This window comes from Odocoileus virginianus, chromosome 17 (assembly GCF_023699985.2).
Source record: "Odocoileus virginianus isolate 20LAN1187 ecotype Illinois chromosome 17, Ovbor_1.2, whole genome shotgun sequence".
NCBI classification, from domain to species: Eukaryota; Metazoa; Chordata; class Mammalia; order Artiodactyla; family Cervidae; genus Odocoileus; species Odocoileus virginianus.
In genome coordinates, this window is record NC_069690.1 from 23654401 (window position 1) to 23681118 (window position 26718).

The window sequence follows — 26718 nt, forward strand, 5'->3', positions numbered from 1 at the left end:
GAATCCTCCTGTGATGCAAGAGACACAGGAGATGTGAGTTCGACCCCCCGGGTAGGGAAGATCTCCTGGAGAAGGGCATGGCAACCTATTCCAGTGTTCTTGCCTGGAGAATCCTATGGACAGAGGAGCCTGGTGGACTACAGTCCATGGGATCGCAAAGAGTTGGACACAACTGAATCGACTGAACACTCAAGCAGTTCACTCCCAAGTTAAAATTTTATTTCAAATCTGTTGCAAAGGGAGATACTTTGGAAAAAAAATCTAGTGGAAAGATTCCCTCTGGGTAAAACATCCAATATGACAAAAACTGTTAGAGAATCATCATCGCAAGCTGACTTTAAAAGTCTGGGTAAGTCACCTTAGCCTGTTTCCCAGATGGAAGATAGTTAGGTGCACAGATCTAACTTCCAGAGAAGGCCTTCATCTCAATAACATCTACTCAAATATTTTTTCCAGGAATGCTAATGACCAAGGGGTCCAGGCACTGTGAGGTCATCCTCAGGTCCAGGCAGGTCCCAGTCCTCAGGTCTCATCTGTAAAAGGTGCCCTGGAGGACATGGGACAACCGGCAGGCCAGCCAGTGCTGTGTGCTGGGGCGTGGCCCTTTCCAGCCACACTGGAAAGCCTGCGGGCAATTTCCGAAGATCTCTACATAGTAGCCTACTCTGTACCTGGACAACTGGGCTCCTCAGCACATCGCCATGTCCAAGAGAATGGCGTACCTAGGTTCATCAAATCATGCGTCATGTGGGACTTCCCTGGAGGTCCCATGGTTAAGACTCCAAGTTTCCACTGCAGGGAGCACAGGTTTGATCCCTGGTTGGGAAACTAAGATCCTGTATGCCCAGAGGCATGGCCAAAAAAGAAATAAAAATTGATGCAAAAAAAAATGCATAATGAACAACAACAAAAAAGATGCAGGCGGCACTTGGTCCCATCAAAGTGAGAATTATCTCTATTTATATACCAATAGCATATACCAATGGTCTAAGAAGCATTGAATTTGGTGACTTCTGAGGGACTTCAGATGTGAGTGACTGCTGTTTTATTCTATTGTTATTTTCTTTTTTGGCCACGTTACATGGCTTGTGGGATCTTATGCCCCAATCAGGGATGGAACCGTCACCCCCTGCATTGGGATCTTGGAGTCTTAACCTCTGGGCCACAAGGGAAGTCCTTGAATGATTGCCATGTTAATATTGGTTGTAGATGATACATGGAACTCTGGCAAAATAAACCCCAAGGGAGAAGATTCAAGGCCTAGGCACACGTGGAGGTATTGTGCACACGCAGGCACACCTGAGTGTGCACAGGCATGGGCAGGCACACATGGGGTTGTGCATGCCCTGTGGATACACAGGCACACTCACACATGCACATATGCTGCAAATAATCCTCCAGGTATCCCTGACCAGGCCAGTGATGGTTGTAGTGAGCTGGGCAGGGAGATGGGGGGAGGGGGGTGGAAGGGAGGGAGGAAAGAGGAGGGGAGTCCTGGGGGCCGTGTGGGTGGAGAGGCTGGGCTGCATTGGGGTCCTCAGGTGGTGCAGCAGTCCCAGTTGCCTTTCTGGGAACTCAGTCTCTCCCTGGCCAGCTAGAATCAAGCCTCTCCCTGGGGCTATGCCCACCAGCAAAGTGTGCAAAGTGTGGAGCCAAGAAAATGCCATTCATTTTGAGTGATGGAGTCAGCTGGTAGTTGGCTGGCACTGGTCCCTTGGGTTGATTTAGACACGTGTCCATCCCCTGCCCCCACAAGCCTCTGCAGCGGTGCCAGGGATGCCTGCAGGCAGATCAGTGAAGGCGCTTCCACTGATCTGGAGCACCCGCTTCCTGAATCACTGGCCCTGTCCCTTGTACTCCACCCCCTCCTTACCTGCGTCCTGCTGCCAGCCTGCATCCCCCCACCCCCACTTCTTCCTGCTCACTGTCCTCCTTGACCAGGATTCCCACTCAACTGAGGATTCGGCTGTATGCCATGAACTGTGTCTCCTAGGAGCCCCAGAAGCTGGTTTCCATGTTTGTCTTGGGCCGTGTCCCTGTGCCCATGGGGACAGGGGTTCAGAATTGCTGAGGCAGACAGAAACCACGTGCAGTTGATAGCTTAGGACACGACTGTGGTCAAAATCAGCACACAGGTACTTTTTAGAAGCATCAGATTTAAAAAGGCACCACTTACTGGTTCCTGTTCTGGTTCAACTTCAGGACTAGCCCCCAATTACACAGGCATGTTCACCTACATACAGACATGGGTGAGTGTGCACAGGCGCATGTGGGCCTGTGTAGAATTGTGCAGGCACTAACGGTAAACATAAACACTCACAGGTGCATCTGTTGTCTCACTAGGCAAGTGCTCTTTCATCTCTATCTCTGTACCGCTCCCTGAAGGGCAGAGACTGCCAAGCCCAGCTGAAGAAAGAAAAGGGGGGGCATAAAGGGTCTGCACCCCATTGAGAAGGCACAGCCTTCAGTAGCAGTTCTCATCCACCTTTGGGCAGACTTTTCCAGAAGGGAGTAGGTAGGGTGATGGCCTGGAGTTGGCTCTTCTGGGCTCACAAGAGCTGTATATTTAGTGATATTGCAATTTTAGCAAGTTTTTAGCTGAGACTGGAGTATTTACACCATGGCAACTGGCAGATGCTCCAAGTCCCCCTCCCCACTCAGTGGGTTGCTAAACATTTCCTCAGAACACAACTGGAACAGGAACAGAGTGACCTTATTTCCCATGTAAGCTCTTAGCATGACCACCTGTGCCCATCACGGGCAGAAGTGCTGGGGGGTGAGGGCGGGGAGTGGGAGGGGTGAATGTGGAGAACAGATATTTCTACACCTGTGGGTGGGCTGGGTCAAGTGGAACAGGGGCCCCACCCTCCAGCCCATGATGCACCTCTGTACCAAACAGCTGTGATTATACCCTTTGTCTGGAAACCCTTTCCTTCTTTATCACATCTGACCTTCAAGGTGCAGCTGGATCCTGCTCGCTCTGGGATGGTTCCTGGATGCCCTGCAAGTCGTAGGGATGGTGTCTGGAGTCCAGCCAGGACCCCGACTCTGCTGCTTACTAGCTGTGCGGCTTTGGGGTACTTAACCGTGCAGAGCCTCGATCCCTTTCTCTATAAAACAGGAGTAATGGAGGGGGGAGATAAATTAGGAGTTTGGGGTTAACATGTACACTCTACTATGTATAAAATAGATAAACAACAAAGACCTACTGTATGGCACGGGGAACTATACTCAATATCTTGTAATAACCTGTAATGGAAAGTGTTAGTTGCTTAGTTGTGTCTGACTCTTTGTGACCCCATGGACTGTGCCCAGCAAACTCTTCTGTCCGTGAAATTCTCCAGGCAAGAATACTGGAGTGGGTAACCATTCCCTTCTGCAGGGGATCTTCCCTACCCAGGGATTGAACCTGGGTCTCCTGCATTGCAGGTGGATTCTTTACCGTCTGAACTACCATGGAAAAGAATCTGAAAAAGGATATATATATATGTATATATATATATATATATATAGGCTTCCCAGGTGGTGCTAGTGGTAAAGAACCCTCCTGCCAATGCTGGAGATGTAAGAGATTCAGGTTTGATCCCTGAGTGGGGAAGATCCCTAGGAGGAGGGCACGGCAGCCCACTCAAGTATTCTTGCCTAGAGAATCCCATGGACAGAGGAGCCTGGTGGGCTACAGTCCATAGGGTCGCAAAGAATCAGACACAACAGAAGTGACTTAGCTTGCACGCACGCATGTATATATATATACATATATATATATATATATATATATATATTTATGTATAACTGAAAAAGTGTTGCCGTATACTTAAAAAAACAAGTTAACTGTACTTCAATTAAAAAAAAAACTTTCAAAACAACCCAAAAAACTTATGGTACTTCCCTGGCAGTCCAGTGGTTAGGACTCGAGCTTTCACTGCTGAGGACGCAGGTTCAGTCCCCAGTTGGGGAACTAAGATCCTGCCAGCCACATGGCTTGGCATTAAGAAAAGAAAAACCTTCCAAAAAATACGAGTAATGATGTTTATGCCAACACAGTGTGAGCTTTGAGCAAGGCCACCTGTGGGACACACATGGCGCAGGGCTGGCACAGAACTAACATTTGATAAATGGCTGTTCCTTTCCCCTCCTCCCGTCCAGTCCATGGCAGATTGCAGACACCTCTGATTAGCCTGAGTCACGATAATTGTAAATGCACCAACTTGGCCAGATTGGCTGTCAGATTGGATTATAAAAAGAGCTCAGATTCATGCTGTTTACAAAGAGAAACATCTAAAGCAAGGATATGGAAGGTTGAAAGTAAATAGAAAATATTAACCAAAAGAAAGCTGGTGTATCTCTGCAGATATCAAACAAACTATTATTTAGGACAAAAAATATTTATGAAGGGGGAGAATGGATACATGTATATGTAGGGCTGATTCCCTTCGCTGTTTACCTGAAACTGTCACAACATTGTTAATCGGCTATACCCCAATAAAAAATAAAAAGTTAAAATAAATACTTATGGGGAAAAATAAGAATGTCTACATCATAATTCTAGGAGTAACCTACTAAGATGAAACAAGTCACCTTAAGACATATAGAACAGATATCAAGAATGTGACAACCCATGGGAGAAAGGGAAAAAAAGTTTTGCAAATCATGTAGCTGATAAGGGAGTTGTATCTAGAAATTATAAAGGACTCTTACAACATAACAATAAAAAGACGCAGAGGGAATTCACCAGAGGTGTAGTGGTTAGGACTCTGCACTTTTACTGCCTTGTGTGGGGGTTTGATCCCTGGTTGGGGAACACCCCACAAGCCACATGGCCAAAAATAAAACAGAAAACAAAAGAACAATAAAAAAACAACCCAGTTTAAAAATGGGCAAAGGATTTGAGCAGACAGTTTCTCTGAAGAAGATATGCAAATAACCAGTAACCACAATAAAAGACGTTCAACATCATTAGTCATGAAGGAAGTACCAATCAAACCCCCAGTAAATAAGATACAACACACCCACTAGAGTGGCTAGAATCAAAAAGGCAGATAACAGATGTTTACACGGATGTGGGGAAATCAGAATCCTCGAATGTTGCTGGTGGAAATGCAGAGTGTTGCAGTCACTGTGGGAAACATTTTGACAGTTCCTCAAACTTAAATATGGAACTGCCATTTGATCCAGCAGTTCTGCTTCTAGGTATATACCCAATATATTGAAAACAGGTTCACACAAAAACTTGTACATGAATGCTCATAGCAGCATTACTCACAACCAAAAGCTGGAAACAACCCGAATGTCAGCCCAACTGATGAATGGATAAACAAGTTGTAGGGGATCTCTATGATGGAATATTATTCAGGTGTTAAAACGAATGAAGTACCAATCCAGGTGAGGACATGGATGACTCTTGAGAACATTATGCTTAGTGAACAAAGCCAGATACAAAAGGCCACATGTATGATTCCATTCGTATGAAGTGTCCAGAACAGGCAAATCCATAGAGACAGACAGTAGACTGGTGGTTACCAGGGCTGGGGTAAGGGGTAGAAGAGGGAAGTTGGGGGGAATGCAGAGTGACTACTCATGGGTACAGGGTTTCTTTTCATGCTGATAAAATGTTATTTATTTATTTATTTTTGGCCACCCCATGCAGATCTCGGTTCCCTGACCAGAGATTGAACCTGGGCCATGGCAGCGAAGCCCCCAGAATCTAACCACTAGCCCACAAGGGAACTCTCTGAAGAAATGTTTTTGTTTTTGATATTTATTTATATTTGGCTGCACTGGGTCCAGTAAAGATACCACTGGGCATGTGGTATCTTTAGTTGTGGCATGTAGAATCTTGTTCCTGACCAGGGATCAAACCTGGGCCCCTGCATTGGGAGTGCCGAGTCTTAGCCACTGGACCATCACAGAAGTCCCTGAGGAAATGTTTTAAATTTGTTTCCTCCCACCCTACTTCTGCAGCAGTGGAAGTGTTTGACCTAGAACCGGAACACTGAGTCTATACCCAGTGGACAGACTGGAAGACTGAGTCCCCGGCCCCAGGGCATTTGCCTGGCTGGCCTCTCGTAGGTGTGTGTTGACTCCCAAGTGTTCTTGGAGACCCTCTTAATGGTGAGCTGATGGTTTAGCCCCCTGGTGCGGCCTTGAACCGGCTGTGCCATGGAATTGCTTCTTAGCAAAGCTGTCTTTAGCGACACCTGGTGGTCACTGACCATCATAGCTCTGATTTGCCTTAAGGGCTATTGGCCCTTAGAGACAAAGAGCTTATTCAGTCACATAAATTTTTTGGTGGAGAAAGCTCAGAGAATAGCACTGTCTTGCCTTAAGTCACACAGCAATTCATTCCTTTCTTTATTAAAATGTGAATGAGCACGGTTTGAGTGTCAGGTGCTGGTGATGACAGCAGCTGTTTAAGGTAGGGGGGAAGAAAGAAGAAACAATCAGTGATAGGAACTGTGCAGAGCATTAAACTGAAGCTGGGACAGAAGTGACTGGATGACTTTTTTTTAAGTTGAATTATAGAGATTTACACTGTTGTGTTACAGCAAAGTGTTTCAGTTATACACACACACATATATATATACACATACTTTTAAAAAATCTTATTTTCCATTATGGTTGATCATAGGATGTTAAATATAGTTCTCTGTGCTATAAAGTAGGACCTTGTTGTTTATCCATTTTATATATAAAAACTTCCATCTGCTAACCTCAACCTCCCTCTGCATCCTTCCCACAACCTGTCACCCTTGCAGTCTATTTTTTATGTCCATGATTCTGTTTCATAAATAGGTTCATTTGTGTCTTATTTTATTTTTTTGGTGTGTTGCAAAGCACTTGGGATATAGTTCCCTGACCAGGGATAGAACCTGCATACTCTGCTTTGGAAGCATGGAGTCTCAACCACTGGACTCGACCATAAGGAAGTCCCTTGCCATATTTTATATTCTACATGTAAGTGATATCATGTGGTATTTGTCTTTTTCTGATTTACTTTACTTAGTATGATAATCTTTAGTTGCATCCATGTTGCTGCAAATGGCTTTATTTTGTCTTTTTTTGTGGCTGAGTTGTATTCCTTTGTATATATGTGCCATATGTTTATCCATTCATCTGTTGATGGACATTTAGGTTGGTTCTGTGTCTTGCTGAATCATATGGTAATTCTAGGCTTCCAGGTGGCGTGGTGGTAAAGAATTAGCCTGCCATTGTAGGAGATGCAGGAGACTAGGGTTCAATTCCTGGGTTGGGAAGATCCCCTGCAGTAGGTAATGGCAACCAACTCCAGTATTCTTGCCTGGAAAATTCCGTAGACTGAAGGGCCTGGCAGGCTACAGTCCATGGAGTCACAAAGAGACACGACTGAGCACACACACACACATGATAATTCTAGTTTTAGTTTTCTGAGGAACCTACATACCTTTTTTTTTTTTGACAGTGGCTGCATCAACTTACATTCCTACCAATAGTGTAGGAGGATTCCCTCTTCTCCACATTGAGTGACTTTTTTGTTTTTCAACAATTTATTTCTTATCTATTTTGGCTGTGCTGGGTCTTAGTTGTGGCTTGTGGGATCTTCGTGGCAGCCTACATACAGTGTCTAGTTCCCCAACCAGGGATCAAACCTGGGCCCCCTGCATTGGGAGTGTGGAGTCCTACGCATTGGACTACCAGGGAAGTCCTTAGGTGACTGTTTAAAATTGAGTAGTCAGGGAGGGCTTCCTGGAGGAGGTGACATTTAAGCTGATGTCTTAATAAGAATGAACTGGTTGTGCAAAGATCTCAAGGAACAGCATTCTGGGCAGAGGGGATTAAGTTTCTGAAATGAGGATGAGCACTTGTGTTTGAGGGACAGAGAAAGCGTGACTGTAACAGGATGGGCAGCAGGGAGGAAGATAAGAGATGTGGGGCCAAGACAGCAGAGTCAGATCACTAGAGGCTGAATTCAGGGAAAGGGATTTGATTTTACACTGTGTGTGGGAGAAAGCCTTTGGAAAGTAGTCCCCCCACTCCCAGTGGTTTACTCAAACAGGGGAGTTACCTAATCTGATATCCATTTTACAGAGATCACTCGGGGGTTGTGTAGCTGTGGGCTAGTGAGGCAGTGGTGAAAAAAGAGGGGTCAGTTCACATCCCACTGCGGTGGTCCAAGTGAGGGATGGTGGAGATGAGGAGAAAAAGGATAGATTCAAAATGTGTTTTAGAGGCAGAGGGGGAAGGACTGAGTATGGGGGATGAAGGAAGAAAAAGGCTCATTTGGTTTTTTACTTGAGCATCTGGTGGATGATGGTGCTTTAATGGTGTGAGACGACTGAGGGAGGAGGAACATGGGAGCAGGAACCAAAAATCCCATTTTTTAAAATGTTTATATTTATTTATTTGGCTGCATATTTATTTATTTATTTGGTCTTAGTTGCTGCACCTGGGATCTTCAGTTGCTACCTCTGGGATCTAGTTCCCTGGCCAGGGATTGAACCTGGGCCCCCTGCATAGGGGACGCTCCATTGCTTGATTGTCCTGACTACTACCTCCACTAAAATGTTGAGTAGAAGAGGGGAGAGCAGACATTCTAGTCTATTCCTGATCTTGGTGGGAGGGAACATCCAGTCTTTTGTCATTAATTGTGATATCAGTTGTGGATTTTTTTTCATAGACGTACTTTTTCAGAATGAGCAAGTTCCTATTCTCAGTTTGAGTGTTTTAAGCAGGAAATGGTGTGGGATTTGCTAAACACTTTTTATTTTGCATTCATTGAGATGATCATGTGAGTTTTGCTTATTGATGGGATGCATTACATCAGTTGATTTTTCAGATATTAAAGCAACCTGGGATAAATCCTGCTTGATCATGGTGCATAATTCTTATAATTAAAAATATTATTGTTTTAAGCCACTAAATTTGGGGGTAATTTGCTAAGCAGCAAAATATAATTAGTTCAAGCTGCCTAATATGGGGCCATGGGCTCCTTGCCACCTTAGCTGCCAGGTGACTGGGCTTAAGAGTGGGGCAGTTAGGTTCTCCAGTATCTGCTCTCTTGGGTAGCCGTGAAGGCCTTGTCTCTCCAGTGTCTTGGTGGTGGGATGGTCTTACGTGGAGCCAGGAGCCAAGGACATGCTCTTCTCTTTGGTGGCATGAGTGTTACAGCTGGACACGGGATACCTACAAGCAGAGCTGGAACTAGAACCTAAGCCACAAGTCCCTGCCTCTCCAAATTCTTTCAATGAAAGTCATGACTCAGCTTGAGTTTCATCTATGTCCTCCTGTTGCTTTCAGTTCCACTTGAATACATGAAGAAGACAAATGTTGTTTATTTGCATGAGGGCCTAGGTGGTCCCTGGAAAATACTGGAGTGTGTGGCCATTCCCTTCTCCAGGGGATTTTCCTGCCTCATCGAACCCAGGTCTCTCGAATTGCAGGCACATTCTTTACTGTCTGAGTCACCAGGGAAGACCCCAATGCCCGGAAAATAATTTGCCTTAACCAAAGAGTCAGGGCCTCCAGCTTAATTTATTTTTTATTTTTTGACTGTGCAGTATGGCATGTGGGATCTTAGTTTCCTGACCCAGGATCGAACCCGTGCCCCTTGCAGTGGAAAGGCAGAGTCCTAACCACTGGGCCACCAGGGAAGTCCCAGGGCCTCCAGCTTGATGAGGGCAAACCTCCAGTGCTGGAGGGCAGAGTGATGCTGCATAGGGCTCCTGCCCACCACTTGGATTGCGCTCTGCTCCTCACCCCGGTCCACACCCAAGGGAGCTGTGAACACTGCTACAGGGATGGCTTCCCCAGGTCCCAGAGAGGTGCCCTTGTGTGCAGAGAGCTCCTAAGTGCTCTATATTTGGGAGAAACATTTTACACACAAGAAAGTCTCCCTCTGTATGATCCCCACTGAAGTGTTTGGGGTCATGTTTTCAAAAAGGAAGAGAGTTCTAGCTGTTTGCTGGTAAAGGCTAGAGTGACCGAAATACTGCTGCCAACGATTACTCCCAGGCTGGTGCAGCTGGGGGCTTGAGAAGCAAGTGTCATTCACTCATTCACAACATCCATTTTGTCTTTCTCCTCTGGTCAAGGCCAGGGTCAGACTCTGGAGAAGGCAGGCAGAGTGCCTTTCCTTTGAGGGGCTTGATGACCCAGAGGGAAGACAGAAAATCTCAATAATGAATAGTAAGTTTCATGATAGAGATAAGCCAAGCCTGAAGGCTTCCTGGAGGAGGTGACCTCTGAGTGGAGTTTGGAAACACCAGTAGGAGATCGCAGCATGAGGCTGATGGGTAGATATTGAAAGCCAGGCATAGGGGAAGTTGAGAAAATTATCTTCCTTTTTTTTTTATCCGTCTTCTTCCACTTCCTCTTTCCCTTTCCCTTTCTTCTTTTCCTTCTCTTTTCCCATCTTTCTTTCAGTTTGGCAGCCTCTCTCAGCCTCACCCCACCCCCAGTGGAGGCCCACCACTCACCAGGGCTGGGTCCCTATTAATTGCTAGTCCTGGTATTCATAGATTCCAAGGGAAAGGAGGAATTTTCAAAACTGCTCCCAAATCAAGAGAGCCCTGGTGGTCCAGTGGTTAGGACTTGGGGCTTAGGAGTTGGTGCTTTCACTGCCAGGACCCAGGTTTGATCTCTGGTCAGGGAACTAACATCCTGCAAGCCAAGTGGTGTGGTCAAAAAAAAAAAAAAGAAATCAGGAGAGCCCACATGAAGAGGGGATGTGGGCCTGTGCAGGCACAAAGTCCTGACTTTCTGGTGTAGCCATACCCTTGTGATGTCAGCAACCCTGACCCCTGCCACACATACACCCTCCCACCCCAGCCAGAAGTACAGTTCATGGTCAGCCATGTTTTTCTTGTTTTGTTTCAAGCGTTATTTTTTGGTGTGATCATAGAAGCTATCCATGCCACTGCTTTTTTTTTTTTTAATATTATTACATAAGCTGGATACTGCAGAAAATTTAGTATAAACAAATAAGCTAGTAAGATAGTATAAGGATTTCCCTGGCAATCCAGTGTGGTTAGGACTCAGCATTTTCATTGCTGGGGCTCAGATTCAAACCCTGCTCAGGGAAATTGAGATACTTCAAGCTTGGCCAAAAAAACTAAAAGAAAAATTATAGCATAAAGGAGAGGAGCACAGAGTTCAGAGCCAGAGGGGGCAGTTGTTTAGCCTTTTGGGGGCGGATTCTGTGTCTAAAAGAGAACTATAATTATCATACCCAATTCACAGGCAGCTGGCAGGACCCATCACACGGAAAGTACTATGTTAATATTTGTTATTATTACAATTAGCAAGTAAGGAAAAAAGAAAAGAAAGGAAAAATAGTACCTATGAATTTAGGCGCCTGAGCTAATTACTGTTAACCCTTTGGGATATATGCGTCTATGCTTTTGCCCTGGGTTTATGGTCGGTTCCATAATGTGGGATACAATATGATCACCGCTCTTATTTTCCCAGCTGATCACTCACACTTGCACGTGTCTCATTAGCAAGCAGTCCAGGATCTTGAGCCCACCTTGAAATTTCCATGAACTAACTTGGCTGCTTACACAAGCCTGAAATAGCTCATGAGTGCTGTTGCTTCTTATGGCCACAGGGTGTCGCTGTGGGAGCCTGGTCCCTACCTGTCCCTAGGACTTGCTGGTGAAGGCTGCCCTTGCTTTTTGAAAATGGGCTGAACTCAGCTAGGCCCTCTCCAGGCTTGACATCTCAAGACTGTGGCGTTCAGTGTACAGCAGCTGTCTTTCCCGTACACTTTCCTGGAAAAGGGAACGGCTACCCGCTCCAGTATTCTTGCCTGGAGAATTCCATGGACAGAGGAGCCTGGTGGGCTACAGTTCATAGGGTTGCAAAGAGTCAGGCCCAACTGAGCGACTAACATTTTCACTTTTTTCCCACTAGTTAGGGTGACCACTGGCTTCAGGAGCCCCGGGTTAGGACAGTATTTCCTTTTCTCCTTGGGAGCCCACACCGGGGGCTTGTTTAAGCCCTCCAAACATCAAGGGTTACATGACACCCCTTTTCCTGGGAGTGTGGTTGCTCAGTCCCTCTTGGAGGGCACCGAGGTGGTTAGCCATCTGCGAAAGACGGTGTTGGCTCATCCAACGGCTGCTTTCCTTCCTCTTCTCCACCAACAGAGGCAACCTCACCCGGTGCCCACCTTTCCAGCTTCTCATGCATCTGGGTCACCGACATTGGCTCAGACCTTACTGAGGGTCCTGAAGAGCTGCTGGCTGGGGATTTCTAGGGAAGACTTCCCTCCCTGATAAATACGCATGACCATCTTTCAGGAGACATTTCCTTCCTTCTTAGATGTGAAAGGTCAAGCCTACAGATGAAGGCTGAGGTCTCCAGCCTCCAAGAGGATCTCCAGGTAGCTTTGTCTCCTGGTTATCTGTGCCCTTGAGTAGTCCTGTCCTACAATGAATCAGGGCTGGCCTGTGTGACAGATTAGAATGCAGCAGAATGCAGACTTAGAAAGTGAAAGGGTTTGAAGTTTCTGCCCCGGTTCCTATCGGATTGCTCCCTCTGAAGGAAACAAGCCACCACGTTGTAAGGACACACACAAGGGCACACACCCCACTGTGAGGACACACACAAGGGCACACACCCCACTGTGAGGACACACACGGGCACACACCCCACTGTGAGGACACACACACGGGCACACACCCCACTGTGAGGACACACACGGGCACACACCCCACTGTGAGGACACACACAAGGGCACACACCCCACTGTGAGGACACACACGGGCACACACCCCACTGTGAGGACACACACGGGCACACACCCCACTGTGAGGACACACACACGGGCACACACCCCTCTGTGAGGACACACACACGGGCACACACCCCACTGTGAGGACACACACGGGCACACACCCCACTGTGAGGACACACACACGGGCACACACCCCACTGTGAGGACACACACGGGCACACACCCCACTGTGAGGACACACACGGGCACACACCCCACTGTGAGGACACACACGGGCACACACCCCACTGTGAGGACACACACACGGGCACACACCCCTCTGTGAGGACACACACACGGGCACACACCCCACTGTGAGGACACACACGGGCACACACCCCACTGTGAGGACACACACACGGGCACACACCCCACTGTGAGGACACACACGGGCACACACCCCACTGTGAGGACACACACAAGGGCACACACCCCACTGTGAGGACACACACGGGCACACACCCCACTGTGAGGACACACACGGGCACACACCCCACTGTGAGGACACACACACGGGCACACACCCCACTGTGAGGACACACACACGGGCACACACCCCACTGTGAGGACACACACGGGCACACACCCCACTGTGAGGACACACACACGGGCACACACCCCACTGTGAGGACACACACGGGCACACACCCCACTGTGAGGACACACACGGGCACACACCCCACTGTGAGGACACACACGGGCACACACCCCACTGTGAGGACACACACACGGGCACACACCCCTCTGTGAGGACACACACACGGGCACACACCCCTCTGTGAGGACACACACACACGGGCACACACCCCTCTGTGAGGACACACACACGGGCACACACCCCTCTGTGAGGACACACACACGGGCACATACCCCACTGTGAGGACACTCAGGCAGTTCTGCAGAGAGGAGCCAACAGCTAGCACCAACTTGCCGGCCATGTGGGTGAACCTCAGGGGTCCTGGGAAATGGACCCTCCAGTCCAAGTCCGGCCTTCAAACGAGCACAGCCCTGAGTGGCGTCTCTCTTCACCACACAAGAGACTGACTCAGAACACCCAATACGCTGCTCTCGAATTCCTGACCCACTGAAACCATGAGGGATAATAAAGAACTATAGTTACTTAAGGGCTTCCCTGGTGGCTCAGTGGTAAATGATCTGCCCACAGTACAGGAGACCTGGGTTTGATCCCTGGGTTGGGAAGATCCCCTGGAGAGGGAAATGGTAACCCACTCTAGTATTCTTGCCTGGAGAATCCTATGGGCGGAGGAGCTTGGTGGACTACAGTCCATGGGGTTGCAAAGAGTCGGTCATGTCTTAGCGATTAAACCACTACCAACCATAGTTGCTTAAAGCCATACGTTTGTGGGGATGTTATACAGTAAGAGAGTGTGTGTGTGTGTGTGTGTGTTAGTTGCTCAGTCGTGTCCGACTCTTTGTGACCCCCATGGACCATAGCTCCTTAGGCTCCTCTGTCCCTGGAATTCTCCAGGCAAGAATACTGGAATGGGTGGCCATTCCCTACTCCAGGGGATCTTCCTGACTCAGGGATTGAACCCAGGTCTCCTGCACTGGGCTTCTCTGATAGCTCAGTCAGTAAAGAATGTGCCTGCAGTGCAGGAGACCTGGGTTCAACTCCTGGGTCAGGAAGATCCCCTGGAGAAGGGAATGGCAAGGGTCTTTTCCAGTGAGTGGCCTCTTCGCAAAGAACTGGAGCTTCAGTTTCAGCACCTGTCCTTCCAGTGAATATTCAGGGTTGATTTCTGTTAGGACTGACTGGTTTGATCTCCTTGCTGTCCTAGGGACCCTCAAGAGTCTTTTCTCCAGCACCATAATTCAAAAGCATCAGTTCTTCAGTGCTTAGCCTTCTTTATGGTCCTCCTCTCAACCCGAAATAGCTGAACCATCTTCAGTCCTACCAGCTATGTATGAAGGTTTCAATTTCTCTATATCTTTGCCAACACTTATTTTCTGGTTTTTTAATTGATAAAGCTTACAATTTTAGTCCATACTAGTGGATATGAAGAACAGTATATCGTTGTGGTTTCTTTAAGACGCTTACAAATTATTTATTTATGTATTGGCTGTGCTGGGTCTTCATCGCACCACACAGCCTCTTCGTGTTCGCGTGGGCGTCTCTTGCTGCGGAGCAAGGGCTCTAGTTAAAAGCTTATGTGCGTGCTCAGTTGCTCAGTCACGTCCGACACTTTGCGATCCCGTGGACTATAGCCCGCCAGGCTCTTCTGTTCATGGGATTTCCCAGACAAGAACACTGGAGTAGTTCGCTATTTCCTACTCCAGAGGATCTCCCTGACCCAGGATTGAACCCACGACTCCTGCATTGGCAGCTGCGTTCTTTACCCCTAGCACCACCTGGGAAGCCCAGTTAAAAGCTTATGTCCGCACAAAAGCTTGCACGTGGATTTTTTTAATCAGCTTTATTTCTTTATTTAGTCAGCCCAAGTTTTTTTTTTTAAATTTTTAAGTGTAGTTGATTTACAATGTTGTGTTAGTTTCAGATGTACAGCAAAGTGAATCGCTTACACATACATCCACTCTTGTTTTTAGATTCTTTTCCCCTAAGGCCATTATGGAGGATGAGTCAAGTTCCTGTGCTATGCCATAGGTTCTTATTAGTTGTATATGTAGTGTGTACATGTAGTGTGTATATGTAGTGTGTCAATCCCAATCTCCCAATTTATTCCTCCCCTCCCCATCCCCCAGTAACCATGAGTTTGTTTCCTATATCTGTGCATCTGTGACTCTACTTCTGTTTTGTAAATAAGTTCATTTGTACCCCTTTTCAGGTTCCACGTGTAATTGGTATCATATGATATTTGTATTTGTGTCTGACTTACCTCATTCAGTGTGACAGTCTCTCAGTCCATCCGTGTTGCTGCAAAGGGCATTTTTATTCTTTTTTATGGCTGAGTAATATTCCATTGTATATATGTATGACGTCTTTTTTATCCATTCCTCTGTTGATGGAAATTTAGGTTATTTACCTGTCCTGGATAATGTAAACCGTACTAAAATGAACAATGACGTGCATGTGTCTTTTCCAATTATGTTTTTCTCTGGATATATACCCAGGAGTGGGATTGCTGGGTCATATGACAGTTCTATTTTTAGCTTTTTGAGGAACCTGCAAGCTGTTCTCCATGGACACTGTACTAATTTAAATTCCCACCAACAGTGTAGGATGGTTCCCTTTTCTGTACATCCCCTCCAGTGTTTATTGTTTGTAGATTTTTATTTATTTATTTTTAATTGAAGGATAATTGATTTACAGTATTGTATTGATTTCTACCAAACATCAACCTGAATCAGCCATAGGTTTACCCATGTCCCCTTCCACTTGAATATCCTTCCCCCCTCCCTCCCCACCCCACCCCACCCCCCCTCTCCGTTGTTATGGAGCCCCAGTTTAAGTTCCCTGAATCATACGGCAAGTTCCCATTGGCTGTCATCTATTCTACACATGGTAATGTGTGTCTCCGTGTTACTTTCTCCACACCTCCCACCTTCTCCTGCTGAGTCCTGGCCACAGTCTGTTCTCAGGGTCTGTGTCTTCCCTGGTGCTCTGCAAATAGTTTCTCAGGACCCTCTTTTTACATTCCATATATATGCGTTAGTGTAAGATAACTGATTTTCTCTTTCGGACTTACTTCACTCTGTATAATAGGCTCTGGGTTCATCCACCGCATTAGGACTGACTCAAATACTTTCCTTTCTACGGCTGAGTAATGTTGCATTGTATATATGTACCACAGCTTCTTTATCCACTCATCTGTTAATGGACATCAAGGTTGCTTCCATGTCCTAGCTATTGTAACTAGAGCTGCAATGAATATTGGGTTACATGTATCTTTTTCAATTTTGGTTCCCTCAGGGTATATGCCTAGTAGTGGGATTGCTGTGTCATATGGTGGTTTTATTCCTAGTTTTTAAGAAATCTGCATACTGTTCTCCATAGTGGTTGTATCAGTTTGCATTCCCACCAACGGTGCAAGAGGATTCCCTTTTCTCCACACCGTCTCCAGCATTTATTGTTTGTAGATTTTTTTATGATGGCCATTCTGATTGGTGTGAGGTGATAACTCATTAGTTTTGATTTGCATTTCTCTAATAATTAGTGATGTTTAGAATCTTTTCATGTACTTTTTAGCCATCTGTATATCTTCTTTGGAGAAATGTCTACTTAGATCTTCCACCCATTTTTTGGTTGGGTTGCTTGTGTTGTTGATATTGAGCTGCACAAGCTGTTTGTATGTTTTGGAAATGAATGCCTTGCCAACTGCTTTGTTTACTCATATTTTCTCCCATTCTGAGGGCTGTCATTTTGTTTTGTTTATGGTTTCCTTTGCTGTGCAAAAGCTTTTTTGTTTCATAAGGTCCCATTTGTTTATTTTTGTTTTTATTTATAATTGTCCAAACTTGTGAGCCTCCAAGATGCCCTTCAGAGGTGAATGGATAAATTGCAGTCCATCCAGACAGTGGAATATTATTCAGCACTAAGCAAAAATGAACTCTCAAGCCATAAAGCAACATGGAAGAAACTTCAATGCAAATGACTAGGAGAAAGAAGCCAATCTGCAAGGGCTCCATGCCGTACAGTTGCAACTATATGACATTCCAGAAAAGGTAAAACTACGGAGACAGTAAAAATTTCAGTGGTTGCCAGAGGATGAGGAGAGGGAGGGATGAACAGGCAGAGTACAGAGGATTTTAGGGCAATAAAATTATTCTGTAAGACACTATAATGATGTGCATGCATGCCTAGTAGCTCAGTCGTGTCTGACTCTTTGCAACCCCGTGGACTGGTAGCCAGCTAGGCTCCTCTGTCCATGGGGATTCTCCAGTCAAGAATACTGGAGTGGGTTGCCAAGCCCCTCTCCAGGGGATCTTCCTGACCCAGGGATCGAACCCTTGCCTCTCAGTCTCCTGCAGTGACAGGCAGGTTCTTTACCACTAGCGCCATGGACACTATTTCCTAATGATAGGTACAGGTGATACTCATTTGTCCAAACCCATAAAAGGCACAACACCAAGAGTGAACCCTAATGTGAATGATGGACTCCGAGTGATAATGACGTGTCAGTGTAAGTTCATCAACTGTGGCAAATGTCCTGCTCTGGGCAGGGGTGTAGATAATGGGGGAGGCTAAGCATGTGTGAGAGCAGAGGGGTATATGGGAAATCTAAACATTTTGCTCAATTTTCTGTGAACCTATGACTGCTCTTAAGAAATAAAGTCTATTAAAAAAAAAACAGTGTCCCTTGTTTGGGTTTGTCTGAGATTCTGTCATGATTAGACTGGGGCCATGCAATCCTGGTGGAAATTCTGCCCCTCATTAGTGATGCTATTTTATTTATTTGCCTGTGCTGGGTCTTAGCTGTGGCATGTGGGATCTTTTAGTCTCAGCATGTAGGGGTCTAGTTCCCTGACCGGGGTTTGAACCTGGGTCTCCTGCATTAGGAGCCTAGAGTCTTGACCACCGGACTGCCAGGGAAGTCCCTAGAGAGACACTTTAAGAGCATGCCAATATTTTGCCCTTCATCAAAAATCTCCCCTTAAATTTCACATCCATTGATGAGCTTTGCCCTTGGGCTGCCTTCCTGTCGGCAGCCCCTCATCGTCTTTGTTCCTCCAGGTAGGACTTTACATAGGAGCAGGGGTTAACCTCCACTTACGGTCCAGTCCAGTGTTGCTTTCCTGGCCAACACCTAGGACCCAGGTTCGAATCCCTCATTCACAGTCCGTCTCGTGTGTGGCAGCCAGACCCTCCCCCAGCACATGGGACTCTAGGAGACTCCTCTCACTTCCTGTCCTGCAAAACTTCTCTTTCTCAGGGCAGCTACCGCATCGCAGGCTGGGTCAAAAGGACCAGTTACTCTGGTTGGCGGGCCAGGAGCTCTCTCCCCCCACCTCGAGCCTCAGGGGCTGTGGATGGTGAAATCTCACCGGTGAGGCTGCAGTGGGCTCAGCAGAGACCTGTGATAAGATCCTGAGCGGTTAGGGCAGCTGCTTTGAGGTTGGGTGACTGGGAGACCACAGGAAGTGACTCTGTGCAGAGCTGATGTGTCTTTCATCCTGGCATCCATCCTGGGACCAGAGCTGTAGGCTGGTGAGACTGGGGACATGTCTGTGGAGTTCAGGCAGCCAGAGGGGCTTCACGGTCAGTCCCCGGGGCCAGGTGGACACTTGGGGGCCACGGACACAGGTCCTCCATCCATGCCCGCCCCCTGGAGCCTGCCCCGTTGGAGAGCTTATGTGGCCGCTGCCGTGCTCTGCTACATCAACCTCCTGAACTACATGAACTGGTTCATCATTGCAGGTGAGGCAGGGGCTGGGCAAGCTGGGCAGCAGCTGCCAGCAGCCGGTGCTGTGTGTCCACAGTGGGCCTCCATCCAGCGAACTTTCTTCTTGTGCGGCTCATCTCTGCTATTCTCACCTCCGCTCCTTCCCCCCCGCAATGGTTCCAGGCCAGCCTGAATGGGGAGAGGACCAAACGAGTTCCCAGTGTGTGCCCCAACTGAGTGTGCCTACAGGTGTGGGTGCTTGACAGCGGTGGGTAGGTGAGGGCTCCAGGGAGGGCTGGGCCTCAGGCAAAGCTCTGGAAATTCTGGGTGGAACGTTGAGGTGAGGTCCTGGCGTAGGACGGGGTGGCCCGGCCCTGCTTCCAAGCAAGAACGAGCTGGCTGCTTGTTCTGGGGCAGCAGGTGGCGTGAAACCTTGCACATTGGGCCTTCCTTCCTGTAGGCCCCAGGGCTCAACTCGCTCTGTCTGCAAGTCACCACCCATGGACTTTTTCGTTCATTCGTTCAAGGTTCAACCTTCTTTTCTGCCTTGATCATGCACTCATTCAAGATGAACTGAGTACTATGGGACTTGGGGACCCAGGGGAGGGAGGAGTCATCCTTGTAGCTCCTGAACACAGGAATGACCATCTCATGTGGCAGAGAGAGAAACTTGTTAACAGGACTCCTGCAAGACAGAGAGATGCAGCCAGATGAGGAAGCACGGGTTGCGGGGAGGGTACCTGGGGAGCTCAGAGGAGGTGCCTGCAGCAGCTGGGCTCCCTGAGGCCAGGAGGTGGATTCATCAGTTACTAGCTTGCAGATGCAGAATGAACGTGACTTGGGGACTGCAGACAGCACCAGACCCTGTGGGTGACTGTGTTTGAGGAGCTCAGAGGGACACAGAACACACGTTCAAGTGTCTTTAACCCAGGACAGAGATGAGTGACCATTAGCTGGATAGCCCTGGGATGAAAAAAAAAGGGGCTTTCCTGGTGGCTCAGATGGTAAAAAATCTGCCTGCAATGCAGGAGACCCAGGTTTGATCCCTGAGTCAGGAAGATCCCCTGGAGGAGGGCATGGCAACCCACTCCAGTATTCTTGCCTGGAGAATCCCACGGACAGAGAAGCCTGGCGGGCTACAGTCTGTAGGGTCACAAAGAGTTGGACACAACTGAGCGAATAACTTTCCCAGGATGAAACACTGAGGGTTCAGGTAGAATTCACAGAAGAGGGGCAGAAGGTTTGGGTCATGAAGGCTGAGAAAATCGGTAAGGCAGGGAATGGGACAAAAGTGCATGGTCCAATCACAGGTAGAGAGATGGGGAGAAAGCAGGAAGTGATTCTGAAAGAGTGTCTGGGGCTGGATCATAGGTTTCTAGGGGACCAGGCTGGGAGCTTGCACTTTCTGCTGAAGCAATGGGGAGCCACGGAAAATACTCAGGTGGGGAGACTATAATCAGGGTTGAGGTTCTGATGAAGGCCAAAAGAGACAGGTCAGTCAGAGGCTACTGCGATAGATTAGGCTGAAGCTGAGCAGTCCTGCACTGGAGTGGGGGTAGAGGGCATGAAGAGGAGGGGAAGTGGCAACTGGGGGTATGGAGGTCTTTCAGCCCCCTAGGACTGTAAGGACTTCCTCTGGCTGTGTGAATAGCAGGGCCATGGTTATTGGGTTGAGGGAGGCCCAGGGAAGTGAAACCTTGCCCAGTGCCTGGGGACTGTTGGGGCAGGTGGTTCTCACACACTAAGAATTCTCTTGTGTGAAGCAGGTCTCTGGGAGGCCAGAGTGATAGCAGAAAGATGAAAACAAGGCTGGACCCACACTTGGTCCTCCGGCTGCCTCCAGAGCAGCATGGGGCTCAGAGGAGCCCAGGAGTGGCCAAAACAAGGGGCTGAGTCCCAGTCCCCAAAATGAATGCGATTATAGAGAATTTTTTACCTAGCCACTGACTTAAAATAATTTTCTTTACTTATTTAGTTTTGGCCGTGCTGAGTCTTTGCTTTTCTCTAGTTGCGGCAAGCAGGGGCTCCTCTCTAGTTGCGGTGCAGGGTTTCTGATTGCCGTGGCTTCTCTTGTGCAGCACAGGCTCTAGGGCACGTGGGCTTCAGTAGTTGCAGCTCCCAGGCTCTGGAGCACAAGCTCAGTAGTTGTGGTGCACAGGCTTAGTTGCTTTGCATCATGTTGGATCTTCCTGGACCAGGGATCGAACCCATGTCTCCTGCATTGGCAGGTAGATTCTTTACCACTGAGCTACCGGGGAAGCCCGCCATTGACTTTGCTTATCTGTGTTGTCTCTTTCTTGACAATGAATATATCTAATTTGTGTAATTAAAAGTATTAAGGGAGAAGGAAAGACCTACAAGCTAGTATCTGGATTTTGTGGGAAATGGGTCCAAGGTGAATATCAGAACAAAAATCTCTTATTTGACTTCTCTGTTTCTTCCATCTTTTTCCACTGGCAGGTCTTCAAGGTGTGAATGGCAGGTTTTCTTCTCCACCGTGGGGGCGTTCCTGCAGAGCCCCATTTGTGACACTGGGTGGGAGGGTGGGCTGCCTCTGCCTGGGATGGTCCCAACTGTACAGCCATAGGTGGCTGGGGCCTCTGTTTCTCCATCTGTATAATGGGGACAGTGATACTGATGGCCCTCAGCTGTCTCATAATTCAAAGTGATGACAGGGCCAGAGCCTCACAGCTCAGATAAGCAGGTGCCTTGGACCCTGACTAGTTCTGAAATACGACTAGGGACTGACAGGATATCAAGCCTAGCAAGATCTTGGAGCAAGAACCTGCAACCCTCAGGGAGGAGGGGCCAAGGTCAGACCTAAGTGGATCCTACCTCTGAAGCTCTCACAGGCACTCCATGTCAGTGTGTTCATGCCTCTGGAGGAACGCACTGTGTGTGCACCTGTGCCAGGCCAGGGCACATACGTCTTTGCATGTACATGCTCATGCATGTATATGCATATCTATGAATGTCTGGAGTGTGTATACAAGTAGGGCTGTGGTGCCGCACAGTTTCAGGACTTTCATTGCACCGTAGTCTAAGTGAATGGCTGCCAGTCATCCTGGGGCTTCCCAGGTGGCGCAGTGGTAAAGAATCGCCTGTCAGTTCAGGAGACTCGGGTTGGATCCCTGGGTCAGGAAGATCCCCTGGATAAGGGAATGCAGCCCACTCCAGTATTCTTGCCTGGAGAATTCCAGGGACATGGGAGCCTTGTGGGCCACAGTCCATGGGGTCGCAGAGAGTCAGACACGACTGAGTGACTGAGCACCCCAGCCACTCTGACGATGATGTGAATGGCAGACCTGCATATGCGAAGATGCACATGTGCCTGTGGGTGTGTCTTTATGTGTACCTCTCAGTGTACACGTGTCTGGGTGTACGAGACTGGACTTACACGGCTGTGAGTGCTGGCTCCTGTGTGTGTGTGTGTGTGTCTGCTCCTGGGAGTATATATCTCTGGGTGTGCCTGTTTGTATGTGCCTATGTGGATCTGCATGTCTGTGATGCGTGAATATGTGTGTGTAGTCCAGACATGCAGGTTTGTGCGTGAATTGGTATGTCTGTGCCTTTGGGATATGCTAGACCCTGTATTTGTATTTGTGTGTGTGTGTGTGGTTGTGTGTGTGTGTGGGAGAGAGGGACGAGAAGAGTAGGCCTGGGTGCCATGTCTGTGATGAGCTGGTCAGCTGTGGGCCTGTCGCAAATGCAGAGGCAGCTGCCTGTGGAGACCTGGCAGGCAACTTCCCATTTTCTGAGCACTGTCCATCTGTCCACAGGAGTGCTGCTGGACGTACAGAAGTTTTTCCATATCAGTGACAGCAACGCTGGTTTGCTTCAGACAGGTAAGGAGGGAGTCCCCAGCCTGGGGTGGTCGGCTCACGCGGGGCGGGGGTCTTTTGGCAGGTCCTGTTCCCTGTGCAGCTCCAGCTGCTGGTGGGGGGTCAGCTGAGCCCCATTGAGTCCCCTGGCACAGAGGATGGGTGGTGGTTGGGTGGGAGGGACAATCTGTGTCAGAGAAGGAAGCAGTAGAGGCTGGGATTTGGTGCCTGAACAGCCTCTTAGGGTTTGAGGGTGAGTGCTGGGGAAAGGGGGCTTCCTTGGTGGCTCAGCGGTAAAGAATCTGCCTGCAATGCAGGAGCCACAGGAGACACGGGCTCTGTCCCCAAGCTGGGAAGATACCCTGGAGGAGGTCTTGGCAGCCACACTAGTATTCTTGCCTGTGCGAAGAGTCGGACACAACTGGAGCAACTTAGCATGCACACACGCTGGGGGAAGAAGGGAGGGAGCTGGGGCTTGAAAAGGCTCCCAGGCTTTAGATCCTGGCTGGGGAGTTGGTCATTCATCCTTCATGTCTATTAAGCTCAGCTTTGTAGCTGGGGTTAGAATTTCTAACATGTGCTTTCTTCTCATGAATCTGAAAATCCTGGGCACTAGGACCCAGACAGACAGACAGTGGACTTCCCTTGTGGTCTAGTGGTTAAGATCTGGGCTTCCACTGTAGGTGCAGGTTCGATCCCTGGTCAAGGAACTAAGATCCTGCGTAGTGCAGCCAAAAATAAAAAAATAAAAGTAGATTGACAGACAGCGACACATACCCACAGGGGCTCAGATGGGGTCTGGGCCCACTGGGGCCTACAGTCCCGCAGAGGGGAGCAGCCACACCTTCCATTTCAAGGTGGGGGCAGTTGGGGGTCACGAGGCGCTAACTTTTCCCCTATGGGTTTCTGGATGGTGACACACAGATGCACACACACACACCCACGTGTGTGCACAAACGGTCACAACACAGGATACACATGTGTGCTCTTTACAGTTTTGAGAATCCCTGTACAGATCCTTAAGCCCATATATTTTTTTTCTAAGATAGATCTGCCTGAGAACAAGCATCTGGGTCTTTTTTCCCACCTCCCCTTTAATATTCACCTGTCCACCATTTTGGGGAGGAAAATACAGCTCTCCCCATTCTGAGTTTTACTAGGTGTAAAAAACCTCCAGGGGAGACTTCCCTGGTGCTCCAGCAGCTAAGACTCTATACTCCCAATGCAGGGGGCCCAGGTTCGGTCCCTGGTCGGGGAACTAGATTCCACATGCTGCCACTGAGAGCCTGAGTACTGAAACTAAGACCTAGTGCGCCCAAATAAACAAATAGAATATTAAAAAAAACAACCCATCAGACAGAGGGACCCCTCAAGGCTGCTGGCTTCTGCTGACGAGGCATTGGGGGCAGGACTGAGAGAGTGTTGGTGGATGTTTGCTCCAGGCCACAAACCCAGGATGGCAAGGTGCCAAGACTTATCTCGCTGGCCTGATTGCGTTCTCTTTATCTGCAACTGAGGATCCAGAAGTGAGATGGTTGTCTCATGGATGGGTATCAGCACATCTATTTCAATTAAAAAAAAAATGAAGCTGTTCAGTGGAAACCAAGACACCATTGTAAAGCAACAAAACCCCAATAAAAATTAATTAAAAAACGAAGCCGACATTTTCATATCTTTCTCACTGACAATCAGTCTGATTTGCCCTATTGATTTGCCAAATGAGGACTGACTTTGCCCATAAGGCTCTATGGTACATGTTTCCCATGAACTTGATCTGCAGCCCTAAGGACTGATGACAATCTAGTTTGAAAAGTACAATCACGGCTGGAAATCACATCCTTTGCAGCTGAACTTACGATAAAAAATGCCTTAGATGTCAGCTGAAGACATGCAAAAGGGTACACGGTTCTACAAATGGAGGCAATGAACAAAAGAGTTAGATCATTGCTTTAGATGGCAGTCTTTCCCAATTGCTCTTATCTCAGGGCTAAGGTGGACAGATGGTGCTCACCTTCCAGTCATATTGTAGCCAGAGGGAGGCTTTCTAGGCTCAACACCCAGAACCTTCTAGATTAAACAGATAATGGAAGTTGAATCAATATTTCTCTTCCCTGGTTCTTACCATAGTGAACAGGATTTTTACTGCAAGTCCCCTGATAACTGAGTTGTGTGGAGGGAGAAGTTTGTGTGTGTGAGAGAGAGGAGGAGAGAGAGGGGGGGGAGAGAGAGAGAGAGAGAGAGAGAAAGCCTGTGAACACAGAGACGTGCTTGTGAGTGTGCAGTGGGGATGTGCAGGTACATGTATGTGATGAAGGGAAGGGTCTTTTCTGCAGAAGTAGCCCAAACAGGTATGTGGGAAGGGCAGTGAGCTTGGAGGCCTGACAACCAGGCTTGTCCCCGGAGACTTCAGGGGAGTCTTCTTACTTTTCTGTGTCACTGCAGCGGTGCAGACTGGAGGAAACTGATGGCTTAGAGGGCTCAGTGTAGCTATAAGAATGGGGTGGGACAGAGACGCTGCTGGAGTTAGTTAATTGATTTACAATATTTAAAACAAACACTGATGTGGCCTTTACCATGTGCCAGGTGCTGTTCTAAGGGCTTAATAACATGTAGTCATTTAATCTTCACAACAATCCCACGAGGCAGGGAATTATTATTATTATGCCCATTTTACAGATGACAAACCTGAGGCACAGAAAGGCAATGGACCTTCTGAAGGCCACACAGCTTGCAAGTGAGAGAGCTGTGATTCAAATCCAGGTGGTTGTTTACAGAGTCCTTCTCTGAACCTTGTGCTCCTTCAAGACTTCCGCCTTATCACAGAAATGATTTGAATCTGGAGGTGGGAGTGAAGGCGTGCCTGCCTTCCACTTAGGGGCAGGCTTCTCCATTCCGGGAGATCTGCTGGTTTAAAGTGTTTGTATCCTGCAGGTGGCTCAGTCATAAAGAATCTGCCTGCCAATGCAGGAGATGCAGGAGACTTGTGTTCGATCTCTGGATTGGGAAGATCCCCTGGAAAAGGAAATGGCAACCCACACCGGTATTCTTTCCTGGGAAATCCCATGGACAGTGGAGCCTGGTGGGCTGTAGTCCATGGGGTAGCAAAGAGTCCAACACAACTTAGCAACTGAGCATGCACACACACATACTGTGAGGAATCCCTACCCCTAATCTCGTAAAGTATTAGAACATTTGGGGAAATAGAAGCTTTAGGTGACAAAGACATGTGTTAACAAGACACGAAACAACCTCCCCAGAGAAAGATTGATGCATCTGATTACATCAAAGCTAAATTCTTCTGTATGATGGTGATTGAAACTATAAATGCAATTAGCAATAATAATAGATAACATCTGTTGGGTATTTACAGAAAGCTTGTCTTTTATGTGCTTTATTTTATTTAATCTTCCTCATAAGCTTAGGGGGGAAGTACTATTACTCTTGTACTCTGATTAAAGGGGAATCAGAGAGTAAAGGATTTTGCCCAAAGTCACACAACTAGGAAGCGGTGGGGTCAGAATGCGAGCCCAGGAATTCAGTCTCAGAATTTGATTTTAAATCCTTAAAACAAATGTAAGGGACTGGAGAAATTATCAACACAGAACCAACAGAAAAAAATAGGCTGAGGATGTGAACCCAGGGGCTGATACTCAACCTCACTGGGGAAAAGGATGATGCAGATTAAAACGTAGCTGAGACACCGTTTGTGTTTTAACCATTAAATGAACGAAAATAAATCAATTGATCCTATCAAGTGTCAGCAAACAATGTGTAATACTTCTATTCCAGCGTAAATTGATACAGCCTTTTTGGAGGCCTATTTTGGCATTTCATTTTGGCAGTAGTT

The 26718-nt window shown here is 47.7% G+C and overlaps 1 protein-coding gene across 4 annotated transcripts in view; it reads left to right on the forward strand.

Annotated features, from left to right (window-relative positions):
- The first annotated feature begins 18610 nt into the window (after positions 1-18610).
- SPNS2 (SPNS lysolipid transporter 2, sphingosine-1-phosphate) overlaps positions 18611-26718 on the forward strand; it is an 89450-nt gene continuing 81342 nt past the window's right edge. For 2 of the 4 annotated variants that reach the window (XR_011492185.1, XM_070478902.1), the window contains exons 1-2: positions 18642-19085; positions 22830-22895. Coding sequence is in view for 2 of the 4 variants with exons in the window: in XM_070478902.1 (XP_070335003.1) it covers positions 18890-19085; positions 22830-22895 (262 nt within the window). In the remaining 2 variants the exon portion in view is untranslated. Of the gene's footprint in view, positions 19086-22829; positions 22896-26718 lie in introns of all 4 variants that reach the window. The other 2 variants (XM_020882835.2, XR_011492184.1) reach the window with 2 other exon arrangements.